At 37.3% G+C, this 14,163-nt stretch overlaps 2 protein-coding genes across 4 annotated transcripts in view; one reads left to right on the forward strand and one right to left on the reverse strand.

The window, feature by feature from the left end:
* trappc3l.L (trafficking protein particle complex subunit 3L L homeolog) overlaps positions 1-6,020 on the forward strand; it is a 32,338-nt gene extending 26,318 nt beyond the window's left edge. For both annotated transcript variants that reach the window (XM_018263279.2, XM_018263280.2), the window contains 2 exons: positions 2,959-3,144; positions 5,803-6,020. In XM_018263279.2, the coding sequence (XP_018118768.1) occupies positions 2,959-3,144; positions 5,803-5,922 (306 nt within the window). In that variant the 3' untranslated portion in view covers positions 5,923-6,020. The remainder of the gene's footprint in view (positions 1-2,958; positions 3,145-5,802) is intronic.
* On the reverse strand, positions 5,932-11,039 carry calhm6.L (calcium homeostasis modulator family member 6 L homeolog). 2 transcript variants are annotated; one of them, XM_041562020.1, is made up of 3 exons: positions 10,615-11,039; positions 9,037-9,751; positions 5,932-7,610 (listed from the first exon to the last, which is right to left on the reverse strand). In XM_041562020.1, the coding sequence occupies exons 2-3, from the start codon at positions 9,571-9,573 to the stop codon at positions 7,194-7,196; spliced, it is 954 nt and encodes a 317-aa protein (XP_041417954.1). In that variant the 5' UTR covers positions 9,574-9,751; positions 10,615-11,039; the 3' UTR covers positions 5,932-7,193.
* Positions 11,040-14,163: the final 3,124 nt, after the last annotated feature.

The raw sequence follows: 14,163 nt of genomic DNA on the forward strand, positions 1-14,163 counted from the left end.
ACATTCTTAACACAATTCAAAAGGCACCATGCTTCCAGGATTGCCTGCTCCATATGGATGCCCTGTAAAGCACCATGTGGTGCGTAAGTTTCTGGGCCCATAGTCTCATGTTCGAGGACATCAATCCAGACTGTGCAAATGGGCAATCCCATAAAAGTGTGCACAGCTGTTTCTTCATGAATGATGCACTATGTACCTACACAGGTTACTGGTTTTCATGAAGGTTCGAAGGGGAAGTCCACATTGAATAGCCATCCATGCAATGTCTTTGTACTTGTATGTCAGTCTGTCTGAGAATCCAACAAATCTTAGGCTCTGAACAGTGGTTCACAATAGGTTCTCTAACCCCTCTAAGCTCTTTGTTTCACCTTGGCTGCACAACTCAATATCCTATCTCTCTAACCTAGAATGAGATCCACCTGTCCTGTCACTGACTAGATCTGCCTAAAATGAGTGATGCATTAGGGGAATTAGGTTTTTTCTCTGTGGCATCCCTCTTATAAGCACTTTATACCTTTAGTCCTCCCTAATAAAGACCCAGCCTTAGTGGTTGCTGCTACCAATTTCCTTAATTTTTGTCTATTCTTATTCACAATACAATCATATATAATGCACCTCCTTACTAGACTACCCTAGGAGGGTTATTCATTTTGATTTAGAAGTTAGTTTTAAAACATGTGCCAGGCATGTAGAAATGGTAGCAACTATTGCTTCCATTACACTCACTTTAAAGGAATTGTGCAGTGTAAAAATAAAAACTGGGTAAATAGTCTGTGCAAAATAGAAAATGTTTCTAATATAGTTAGTTAGGCAAAAATGTAATGTATAAAGACTGGAGTGACTGGATGTCTAACATAATAGCCAGAACACTACTTCCTGCTTTTCAGCTCTCTTGGTTTACACTGACTGGTTACCCTGGCTACCAGGCAGTAACCAATCAGAGACTTGAGGGGGGGCCACATTGCTTTTGAATCTGAGCTGAATGCTGAGGATCAATTACAAACTCACTGAACAGAAATGTACCATGTGGCCCCCCTTCAAGTCGCTGACTAGTTCAGAGTTATAGAGCTGAAAAGCAGGAAGTTGGATTCTGGCTGTTTTATTAGACATCTGTTCACTCCAGCCTTTATACATTACATTTTTGGCTAACTAACTATATTAGAAACATGTTTTATTTTGCACAGCCTATCTATTTAAACAGTTTTTATTTTCACACTGAACTGTTCCTTTAAAGCAGTAATGTGAATGTTGTTAAGCTTTGACAGGATACCTGATAAATGGGATAAATGAAAATAATTTATTTACATCATTCATTTAATAAATCCCACATGAAACTGAAAAGTTTTTTAATAATTTTTATTAATTTTATAAAAACAAGAAAATTTTAGAAGTTCACATGATAAGCTACATTTATGATTTTATGAATTTCATTTAATCAACAATTAATAAATATAATTTTAGGAATAATTCATATATGTAGTCAATAAGAGCAATTAATGGTTTTTTAAAAAAAGTTATAAAAATAAATAATTCAATTAAAAAACAAGTTCAGACATAATGGTGATCTATATAAATAAATAATAAATGCTCCCCAATGTCCCTGTTTGTATGGAACCCCTTGATGTGGTAAGATTAATGCAGGATCTGCAAGGATCTTGCGAGATGGCTCTGAGTTGCGGCATGGGTGTCATGGCAACGGCGGCACCAATAGGAGGGAGGTACACGCACTCCTCGCGATAGGTGCAGTGGGAGCGTGCGAGTACGCGCGATCTCGGGGTGAGATCTCGCGAGAACTGATTGACGTGACGCAGGACGCGGAAGTAACTTAAACCACGCGTCCCAGGGAACATTGTTATTACGCCTTGACAAAGCTAACATAGCGAAACGCGCGTCGGCGTTTCATTTCCAGATCTGGTTATCTTTTAAAACTATATACTTAACTTGGGGTCAAACAATTTTCGGAGGGTGGTGGAAAGAATCTTTGCTCGGTTCAACTCCTTCTCTTTCTCTGCAATACTAAACTCCCAGGAGACCGTGGAATTGTGGTTTTATAGGATATCGTAGTCTCTTAAATCAGCTTAGGGCTAAGTTAATCACGAGACCACAGTCCCGGTTACTCTGCCTTCTCCACCTTTGTGGTGTCCCAGGGATAGAACAAATTAGGTAGTAGTTTTGGGACAACTCCACCTTCTCTTTTTTCATTTTCCTCCTTTCCTCATGAATTTGAGCATTGATTTTTAGTTTTTATCCTATCTAATGGCAGCCTAGTTAATTAACGAATTGAACCTTATTAATTAGGAAGGACTACTAAATTCATTCAGCACTGTAGCACTTTATAATCTAATGTATTCAATATTCTCATTTTAGTCAATCAATTATAACTATCAACTTATTTTTTTAGCATTACTAGTAATTTAGAAATTGGTGATCAATTTTGGTATCACTTTATTAATTGCCGAATATTATTGTGGGAAAGAAGAAATTTGGCCTTTCAAGCTCCTCACTAATAATCCTTTGCACTGCACTTTATAACTTATTGCACAGCACTTTATAACAATTTAATAAGTGGCATATTCAGCCTCATGCACTGATTAGTGGTGTTTATTCAAGTGTTTACTATTTAACCAACTATAAATAAGTGTGTCAATAATACTTTGTGACTGCCTGAGTTTAGTCTGTTCTAGTGGGGGTTCTTTTCTATTCTTGGATATTGAGGATACCTGATGTGTGGGCACCACCCATTAAAATAAAGTTATTTGTGCCTGTGTGTACTGCCTTGCAGGAAACTGAAATATGTTTTCTCGTGCATCTGTTAAGCATCTGTTAAGTTTCATTTCATGTTTTTATTAACCTTTGATATGTTGTTCTGTATCCTGCTACACCAGACTTGTGGTATTTCTGTGATAGTAGTTTTGGTTTTACAATTTTTTTTAAAATTAAACGCTTCTTTTGTTTAAGGTGGCTTTCAAAACCTACCTTGGAATCACCCCAACTTTGATTGGAGGAAATGATGGGGGGAACAGCTTTTCCCTTATATTGGATACAAATCCACTGGATGACTATGTTGAAGAGCTTCCACCTGGGAGATCATCACTTTCCTATTGTAATCTTTTATCTGGAATCATCAGGGGAGCTCTGGAAATGGTACTTTTTTGCTTTAAAAACAAATTCTCTCTCTCCAGATATAAAATGTATACAGTGAAACCTCAATTTTACATACCCCGATTTTAAGTGTTTACACATACAGGGGTACATTTACTAAGCTCGAGTGAAAGATTAGAATAAAAAATACTTTGAAATTCAAAGTTTTTTTTTTGGCTACTTCGACCATCCAATTGGCGACTTCGATTCAAACTAAAAATCGTTCGACTTCGATAGTCGAAGTACTGTCTCTTTAAAAAAAACTTAGACTACCTACTTCGCCACCTAAAACCTACCGAGCACCAATGTTAGCCTATGGGGAAGGTCCCCATAAGCTTTCCTTGCTTTTTTTGATCAAAGGAAAATCGTTTGATTGATGGATGGATTTTGGATCGAACGAAATGCGGTAAATCCTTCGACTACGATATTCGAAGTTGAAGGATTTTACTTCGAGGTTCGAATATCGAGGATTAATTAACCCTCGATATTCGACCAATAGTCAATGTGCCCCACAGTATTAAATTTTTTTTTGTCCCACCAATTTATAATGCATTTCAATGGGTGCTTTCCCTGATTTTGCATAATGTATTCCCAGATTTTACACCAATACATTTGTCCTGATGTTCCCAAAAATGACTTTGTCCTTTGTGAATGTAAACATTAGTGAAATTAAGAGGTTTTTAAATACTAAACACATGCACATTTTGCCATTGTTCTGTGTGTGAATAGCCAATAGCCTTGCATATGTCCCCCACAGTGAAACATTAATGCTGCAATGCTCAAGCCTTGTCATTAACTCCTGTGCTTTTATCCTTTGAGTACTTGAAGACAAGGGGGTAGATTTACTAAAGGGTGTAGTGGCTGTCACTAGTGAAAATTTGCCAGAAATCTCATCCTCAGGAACATTGCCAATTTATAACAGGCCTAGAGGACAATTCACTAGCAAAAGTGACCGCTGATAGCGTACGTTTGCGCCCTATCGCCAGGCAACTTTTGGCTCAGGTGAACTAAAGTGTGAATTTTACAGAACGTTACCTCTTTCGACAGAGTTTTCTTCACCACCTTAGACCAGGCGAACTGATAAAACAAAGCTACATCCTCCTCAATCTTATGTCAGTGACATCATATCCTGTATCCCGGAAATTCATAGTTGTAAAAAAACGCTGGTGACTTTTCTTTTTTTAAAGCAGGATAAAAAGTCCTAACTATTAAAGATTTTTTGGTTAATTTTTTTAACCAATTTGAGGGGCATGCCACATTTGTTTTAGGGTAGGCAGATATCTAGGGCATTAGAGAATCTCTTTTGTCTCTATTTTCGTTCCTTGGACATTTGTAATAAAAAGTGGCCACTTCAAGCAATTGCACCAACATCTCTAATAAAGAGGTCCATACGACCTATATGTACCCCCCCCTATTCAAATTGACCTAAGCGTAATAGTACTAATGAAATTTTGCTAGGCAGAATTGAACGTTGGCGAAACTTTACTATGAAAGCGAAAAATCACCAGCTGCCGAGAAGCAACTTTGCATTTTAGTGAATTAGAATAATTATATGATTTTACACATTTCCTTCATTTAACATTTTCCAGGATTGTACACCATTTTTCCTGGTCCTTATGAAAAACATAAAATGCGGATTTTACTCTTTTTATAAACATGCCCACATATCTTTCTCTATTTGCTATATTTGATACTTAAAAGCTATATTACAGTATTAAGTATCATATTATGTACATGGCAAAATTTGGGCCTATTAAGTCTATTATCACCTTTAAGTTGTTAATGATCACATCATGGTGAGTTATAAAACAAATCCTAAAACTCGAAGGGAAGCAATAGTGACAAGGGGATGTGTATTTGCTACATAAATCTCATGGTGATATTACTCATGGGATTCTGTTAATATACACCTTTCATTTTCATTTTTAGCTAAACCACATTCATAAATTAGACTTGCTTACATAGAATGTAAGCCACTTCCCACTTAACAGAATGGGAAGTGTTTTGGGGACACTATTAGCATTTTGATCACATCGCAAGTAGTGGAGATCAAAACAGGCCAAAGTTAAACTATATTAGATCATGTTAACATTACAGTACTCGTTGTTTTATTCCTCTATAGGTTTGCAAATATGATTTTTATTTAGACAACTGCTTGCCTATACATAATCAAACCTTTAAGCGCAGCTTTTCCTTGCACGCCCCGTCCAGATGTTTAGTGCAACTATAACATTCTTGAAGTAGGAAAAAGCCCAAGCAGAATTTACTGCAAAGTTAGTTTATTTACACGACATGTTTCGGAGGTCAAACCGTTTATCAAGTGACACCCGAAACATGTTGTGTAACTAAACGCACTTTGCAGTAATTTCTGCTTGGGCTTTTTCCCACTTCAAGAATGTTATGATGTTCATTTACTTGTGAGGAATAAGCATAATTTGTCCTGTGTAGTATACGAGCTGAAAACATTCTTTGTTCAGATACCTGGATTACTTAACATAGGTGCCTTGAATATAAAAGCCACAGGGGGTTTATGCAGTTAAATAGTCAAAGCTTAAAGTAGGCTTTGCTCAGAGGTGCTTTTGTCATTATATGGTGATAAAATATAATTGTCTCTTCGTACATGGGATAAATTCTAATTTCCTGTATCCATGTCCTTTGCAGATTCACTTACCTGCTGATGTCAGTTTTATCCAGGATAGACTGAAAGGGGATGATGTCACCGAAATAGGAATCACATTTCTCCAAAAAAGCAATGAGAGAAAATCGAAGCGAAATAAATGAAGGCAGTTATTGCAATTAAAAAAGTAATTTATTTCCATATGAGATACTGTGTATGGAAATGATGGTGTAAATAAAGCAAAAATGGAAATGTAAGCATACACATTTCATGCAGAATGTGTATTTGCTACATAAATCTCATGGTGACATTACTCATGGGTAACCATGGGTTAATAGGTTTTATGGCAAAAAGCATGCATGCACCTTTTGCATAAGTCAAATGTAACCCTATTCCTCCAGCTTTCCAAGGTATAGTGATCCCACCTACATGGTTTTTCAAAGCAAATGTGACAGGAGGGATCAATCTGATTTCAGATTACTCTACGTTAAATAACCCTGTATAATACACAAAAGCCATGAATATCTTGTAAATTATATCCTTATAAACGGTGAGTTCTGATGTCATTTCTGTCACATGACTCACTGAAATTTGTGTATTATAATAAATAAAGTACCCCTGGTTGTAAAATATGAGGATATTAGAAGTTACCTCGGAGTTCCATGACCTCCGCCTTCGGCCTCGTGTTTTTATATGGTCATGAAACTCCTCGGTAACTTATAATATCCTTATATTTTACAAGAGGGGGTACTTTATTCACTATATAACTGACCCTTAGCTGTAAACCTGAGACAAAGGCACAATTAGGTAAAGTGAGGTGACCAGGGTTCATTTTCTCAATTTAAACAAACACATTCTATTGGGGTGGTGGTGGTGGTACTAAGGTTGAAAATGAAACTATAACCATTACAGATATAATAAACAATATAAACAGAGAGATTATTATTATTATTATTATTATTATTATTATTATTATTAAAAGGCAGCACACATTTCAATGCATGCTCTAATTGTCTTCCTCATTGTGAACATAGGAATATACAGTATTGTTATATCTGTGACAAGTCCTATAACCCTAAAGACAAAAGGGCTAATTTTTTCCCCCATAATACAGTGTTTTCTCACAGAATTCATACATTAGCATGGATGCAAAGGGCATTGTCTGCTGTGGTTTTTAGTGTTTGGCGTGCAAGTGGCGTATGCACCCTATACATTTGGCGCACCTGCTCTGCGGCAACTGGCTCTAGGCGTGATGGGAATTCTGGAGAAAATTCTGGTGAAAAAAGCCCAATGTACTTCATGCCCATCCAGCACCTATTTTGTGGGATCTAATGGATCTCGATATGTCATAATAAATTTAGCTTTTTCATTTAAATGCATGAGTATATGAATTTTGTATTTCTATGCTTCATTCCATGTTATGTGCTTCCAGCATCTAACTTTCAAAGCCATCAATCATATCTACCATGGGCATCTCAGCTGGAGAAACCATATCACCTTCTAGTGAAATTAAGCTTTTTTTCCTATCTGGATACTCCACAAATCGGTGTAACATACTGTAAAACTGTGTCTTCTTGTTAAAGATGTAGGCCGAGGAGACCTGGTTCCAGTCGTTGTTTTTTGGTGTCTCGAATTGTTCTACTTTAGTATGATCAAAGAAGATGCTGATGTTCCTCTCAGCAAGTTTAGTGGCATGCTCCTTACACTTTACATCGAACAGTTCTTGTTCCCTTTCTATATACATTTTCCAGAACTTCAGCTGGAGGTAGCTGACAGGGGATATACATCGACGTATGCAAGTAGAAAGCACCACTACAATCAAAACACAGCCTAACACTGTCCAGCCCAGAATCTTAGAGAAAAGAGAGATATAAATGTTATTTACTCAAAATGTACAGTAATTTTGTACGAACAATATCAATTATTTGTACTGTTTACCTTAAACCTCTGAGAAATGTAAAACCGAGTCTATACTATAATAAGCTGAAAGAGAATGATTCATGAAAACCAAGAAAAAACATAATTCCAGTAGGAAAAAAACTAGTTATTCCTTTATTTATTTAAAGTGGTGGTTCTATTTTCAGGTAACTTTAAGTATGTTATAGAATGACCATTTCTAAGCAGCTTTTCAATCGATCTTCATTATTTTATTTTTTTATGTTTTTTTTATTCGCCTGTTTCTTCTGACTCTTTCCAGCTTTCAAATGATGGTCGCTGACCCCATCTAAAAACAAGTGCTCTATAAAGCTATTGATACTTTTTATAACCCATCTTTCTATTCAAGCCCTCTCCAAATCATATTCCACTGTCTTAGTCAGATCAGTGGATGGTTGCTAGGGTAATTTGGACCCTAGCAACCAGAGCACTGACATTGCAAACTGGAAAGCTGCTGAACAAAAAGCTGAATAACTCAAAAACCACAAATAATAGAAAATGAAAGCTAATTGCAAATTATCTCAATAACACTCTCTACATTATACTAAAAAACTCAAAGGTAAACAATCCATTTAAATAGGAAATTCATATTATAGTTGTAGTGCAATATAAAAGGGCATTGGGGAGATTTCAGATGTTCTTGGTATTGTTAGTACTGTACATAACAGGTTTTACATCAGACAAGGCATCCAGGTATAGATCACCCTGATAAAAAGGTATTTTATCTCAGTTCAAAAACACATTAACAAATAAACAGTATCTTATGCAGGGCTCCGTTTCTACTATGACCAAAACAGGGTCAAAAGTTACAAAAACCGCTGGGACTAGTGATCAATTGCATCACTAGGCACAGCTTTTTTTGGGTTCTGATCCTGTTTTATGTGTAGGATACATGAGACCAGGGTCAGACTGGGCCGGCAGGACCCCGGGAAAAAAACTGGTTGGCCCGTCCCAGACCAGATCCCTGCCCGAACTTGTCACTGATATCCCTAACCTCCCTTTCGTGGCACATACACATGGGGGTGGGGGGTTGAGGGCTGGAGGAGGGTTGTGGCAGGGGAGTGAGGTCAGAGGGGGCCCCTGAGGCAGCAGCCCTAGGGGGCCCCAGGCCCCCCCCCCCCCAGTCCAACTCTGCTTGAGACAAGCCCTAGGAGACAATGCAATGCATCACTAGGACAGATACAATTCTATAATGGAGGACAAGTCCTTGAGGACGAATGAGCCATTTTTCCAGGATAACTAGAATAGTAGTGAATTAGATCATATCAACAGTTCATTTAAAGGCTGCAGCAATCATGTTTCTAAATGCAAAAACAAATATGAAATGGTTAAATGGACATTACCTGTGATTCGGCCCTCATAAAGCTTGCCACCTGAGTTATCTCCGCCCTGGAAAGGTTTGAGGTGATCAACTTAGGACAGGGAATGTGGGGTAATTCCTTTATACATTTTTCTTTGTGGTCACATACATGCTCCAATTTCAGGCCTGACACTATACAGACATAGAAAGTGCCATTCAGCAGTGCCAGAGCAATCCAGATCAGAGGAGCTAAAGCCGATACAAAAGTCATTTGCCAAAACACCCGAAAGAAAAGTACCCATCTTCGACAAACATGGTGGCGTGGTTTTTCAGAGTTGCAGCAACCGGTCATGTGTTTCCACAAGGGAAAATTCAGCATGTGGCCAAGGAAGAATAGTATTACCGCAGGGACCAGTAAGAAAACCATACCATAGATGTAATTCCAGCTATTGCATGGGCACTCAAAAAGAACAGTAGAAAATACATTCTCCCCTACAGCAGCAAGCAAAGACAGAGCACCATAGCCTATTACAGACTGATGCTTCACACCCAAATTCAGCACTGTTTTAAAGTATTCCATTATGCTTTAAGCCTTAGTCCTCTTGTGCTGGGTCCAGGTATTTTCACTTGAAGTACTTTTTTGTGTTCACACCCAACAGGAAGCCCTTTGGGTATTTGAAAGAGCTAATCTTGTAACTTCAGGCAACTCTTCTTCCTGATCTGCAACACGAGGTTTAATAGATAGTTGAATTCGCAAACTATAGTGAGAAAAGTGAGATATAACAGAATATGAGAACAGAAACTGCTGGGTAGGATTTATTCTGAGAAAAACATTTAGGTTAGGTGGAGACAAAAAAATATCGGGACCTAGTGTTTTCCGGATAAGGGGTTTTTTTTCCATAATTTGGATCTTCATACCTTAAGACTGCTAAAAAATCATGTAAACATTAAAGAAACCCAATAGGATTGTTTTGCCTCTAATAAGGATTAATAATATCTTAAAAGACGGCTTAAAAGGCCAGTCCACCATTTTGTTAATGCCCATGCTGGTTCCATTTTTTTCTGATCCTGCCGAAGCGTTGTTTGTTATTGAATTCCTGTTTTTTTTTACTTTTTGCCTGACTCTTGACTACGATTTCTGCCATCTGCCTTGAACCTTTTGCCCAACTTTGACTACGTCTTCTCTTCAACCCTGCCGGTACCTCGCTTATGATTTTTGCTACACACTTCCTTGTTGGATTCCGCATCAAAAAGCCTGGGCCCCAAAAGAGCATCCGCAAGCTACAGTCACCGACCAAGGTTCCTGACAACGTGGTCGTTACTATCAGGTTGAGTTTTTTCTGACTCTAACTATTGTGGACCATAAGTGACCCAGTTAGCTACATTATGCAAATTAAGAGAAGCTGATGGTAAACATATAATAGGATGGTGTAGTTCATAGCAAATTCAAATAATTTAAGCCTTAGTCAAGGAGGTCATATACAAGGAAACTCAGACACTGAACACAGATTAGTCCCTATAGTACATATTATCTGCCTTATTCCTCAAACCTTCTGGATGAATGTGCATGAACATTAATCTTTATTTAACCACATGAAACATCTAACATGTAATAACTTACCTCACTGTCTGGCCTGTTCCACTCCAATGTTAAACACAGACTTACTATGTTTAGTACTAACTGTCTTTATATTTTTCTTTGTCTTACATTACACCACTTTACTTGGTTTCCTCCACTTGCATAAGTAGTATATGGTTTCACTTCCTCTGTGCATCAGCAACAAAGAAAAGAAAGCAAATATGAAAAAGAAAGAACATTGCTTTCAAGTAAGTTTGGGTAGAAATAAATCCAAAAAGCATTGTTTCTAAGTACACTTGCTGGTTCATTCAGGCCAAGGGTAACATGTAAATGAAACAGAACAAAAGTGGTGTAAAGGTGATATCTTTATTGCCTAAGAAGCTTCACGAACAAAGTCAAAGGGGCAAATTTACTTACCTACGAAACAGGGACAGCTTCGCTGACATCGCAACACTTCACCAGGCATAGATTCGACCAGGACAACGATAATTCATGAAAATCCGAAGTTGCGTTCAGGGTTCTGAACGCTTGCGAAGTTGCGCTACCGATGCCTAATTTGCATACGGCGTGAAGTTAAAGTACAATGGACGTATATGTTGCAGCAAATACATTACACTACACAAGCCCAGGAAACCTTAATAAAATAGAATTGTTATATTGCCCTACACATGTGCCCAGTGTATAGTTTATGTGCCATATGTTAGGAAATGTAGGGGGGAAGGATGGAACCCAAAAAAAATTTATGATCTTTTTCAGCCAATCACCCTGTAAAGAGGCCAGCGTTTTTTGGGACTTACAAAAATTTTCTTTGCTCTGTTGCACTTCGCCTGGTCTGAGGTGGCGAAGGCAAGTCTGGCGCATTCAGTAAAATCTGCATCTTAGTGAATTAGCGTAGTTACGTCCATTTCCACTGGCGTTAGAGTACGAAGTATCGCTAGGGTCTATCTCCTTCGCTAGCGAATTTTCGCCAGCGTTAGTCACTTTAGTAAATTTGCCCCAAAGTGTTCTGAACAATTGCTATGATTATCACCTTAGTTAGCCAAGAAAGGTATCATGTTTGAGCCACTTTTGCTACTTTTTATTTTAAAGGCTAACACATCTTGACACATTTATCTTGTTAATTTAGTTTGATACAGCATGTTTACATGCTTCCATGCTTACACAGAAAAAGTAATGAAATGGTGAAATTTCACTAAGCGCATTATAGTCAATTCAAATACAGTGCGTGGGGTTTGTTTTGCCACGGTTGTCTTTCATCAAATACATTGGAGTTGATTAAGATGCATGGGGAAACTCTAATAATACTGGTACACAAAAAACTACTTTTTTCTTGTGCAACAAAATACATGGCAAAAGTGTAATACAGGTATGGGATCTGCTATCCGGAAACCTGTTATCCAGAAAGCTCTGAATTACAGAATAACTGTCTCCCATAGACTACATTTTATCCCAATAATCCAGATTTTTTAAAATTATTATCTTTTTCTCTGTAATAATAAAACAGTACCTTGTACTTGATCCAAACTAACATAAACTAAATCCTTATTGGAAGCAAAATCAGCCTATTGGGTTTATTTAATGTTTAAAGGATTTTATATGAGACTTAAGGTATGAAGATCCAAATTACGGAAAGATCCATCATCCGGAAGACCCCAAGCATTCTGCATAACAGGTCCCATATCTGTACTACTATTGGCATTTTCTCTTGGTTTTTTTTCATGTGCAAAAAAATTTGTTTTTCCAGCAAAACAAAATACATGATGAAATTCAAGTTCAGATTTGCAAAAAATTTTTGCCACGGGTGAAACCACTTTTTTTGCCACAAAGCTGTATCAGGAGAAACAATGTGCTAATCCATAATGCTTACCCATTTAAAAGATGCATAATATGCTCTTGAAACATTATACTTGCACATTGTAATTTTCATATTACTCTTTATCTGGCTGAAGACATATCTGCATATCTCTTATCTCTGTTACTACTCTTCCACTTGCATAATTACCAATGGGACAGGGGATGCGACTGTACCCTTTCCCATACCACCTTGGGGTCTGTGGTGCTGCTGTGGCAGTAACATGGTCTAACCTGCAAAGAGAGGGGTAGGAGACAGCGGGAAGTTCCAAGGTGTGAAGAAGGACAGGGTTGCAAATTTTGCCTCCTGGACCCGTTGGTGTCTAGTTCTACCAGTGTGTGCTTCCCTATCCCTATCAATAACATTGGCTTCAAGTACATTTTTACCTACAGGCTCAGTAACATACTGACTAGTTTCTGCTTCCATTGCTCCTCCCAGCCCTTCAGACTGTGCCAGATACTTATTTACTTTATTCCGTTGATTAGAAAAAATCAACATCACAATGAATTGAATTCAGAAAGACTTTGCACTTTTTTTGGAGGATTGTGTGAAAAACAAGTTTGAGCAAATTCATTATATTCTTTTAAATATAAAAGGAATATGCTTAAAATGTAGTAAAGTATTGTTTTACTAAAAATGTCTGCAAAAACCCTACTAGCCCCGCCCATCTGTTCCATTTCCTGTTGCTTCCTTTCCCAGGCTGTGTAGGGGATCTAGCAGTACTCAGCACACTGCACTGTAGGATAGGAATCAGCAACTAGGCTGATCTGATAAGGAACTGAAGCCTTTCTTTGCATGTGTGACTGCAGGGCTGTGATTGGCTATCCCCCTCCTCCATCATATATTATTCATTATTACCTGCAATTTGATGGGAGATTTCACTTGTCCTTTAGGTCTCCTTACGCAAATAATTCTTTTTTTTATCTTTGTTTCCCTTTTCTCTGTAGTAATAAAACCGTGCCTTGTACTTGGTGGTAACTAAGCTGCATAAATCCATATGTGTAGCAAAAAATCCTATTCCTATTAAGTTTTTTTTTAATTATAAAAGTTTTTCAAACCTAACACTATGATGTTTTTTAAATGCAGAAAACAATTTTCAAATGTGATATCCTGACATCCTAATAATGTAATTTAATGTACGTTAAATGTATGTTGATTCTGTGGTTGGATATATATATATACGTTACTGTATTTATATATTTTTGTCAGGATGAACTGACAGATTGCCTCCAATGTAAAAGTCATGGGATTTTTTGTAAAATGGAAATTTTAATCTATTTTAGTGTAACTGAGATTCATCATTACATTTTGTTACACTGTTAGGATAATGTATTATAATGTATACATTTTCCACACTGTCATTTTAGCACTAATATATTTTGGAAGTACCATAATATGGTAAAATACTTTTTACAGGTGTGTGAGTGACACCTAGTGGGTATAGGAGTATATTGCAACTTAATATGTTGATGACGTTTGCACATTTAAATTAACTTTATATGGGCATGAATTGATTGGTTGGTTGATGTCATTTTGGTCACAATTTTACAGTATTTGTGGGGATTTAAGATTTGCACAGGTTTCTTTTTATTATCCCCATTAAAGGACCTAATGAGGACCAAAATGTTGGGTACGTGGTGTGTCATAAAGAATTATTTTTGTTTTTTATGTAACACCTCAATAAATCATTTGGAAAAGAGTGCAGTTTAAGTATGTGTCTCTGTAAGTATGTAACATGT

The sequence above is a fragment of the Xenopus laevis genome, chromosome 5L (genome assembly GCF_017654675.1).
Source record: "Xenopus laevis strain J_2021 chromosome 5L, Xenopus_laevis_v10.1, whole genome shotgun sequence".
In the NCBI taxonomy this organism is placed as follows: domain Eukaryota; kingdom Metazoa; phylum Chordata; class Amphibia; order Anura; family Pipidae; genus Xenopus; species Xenopus laevis.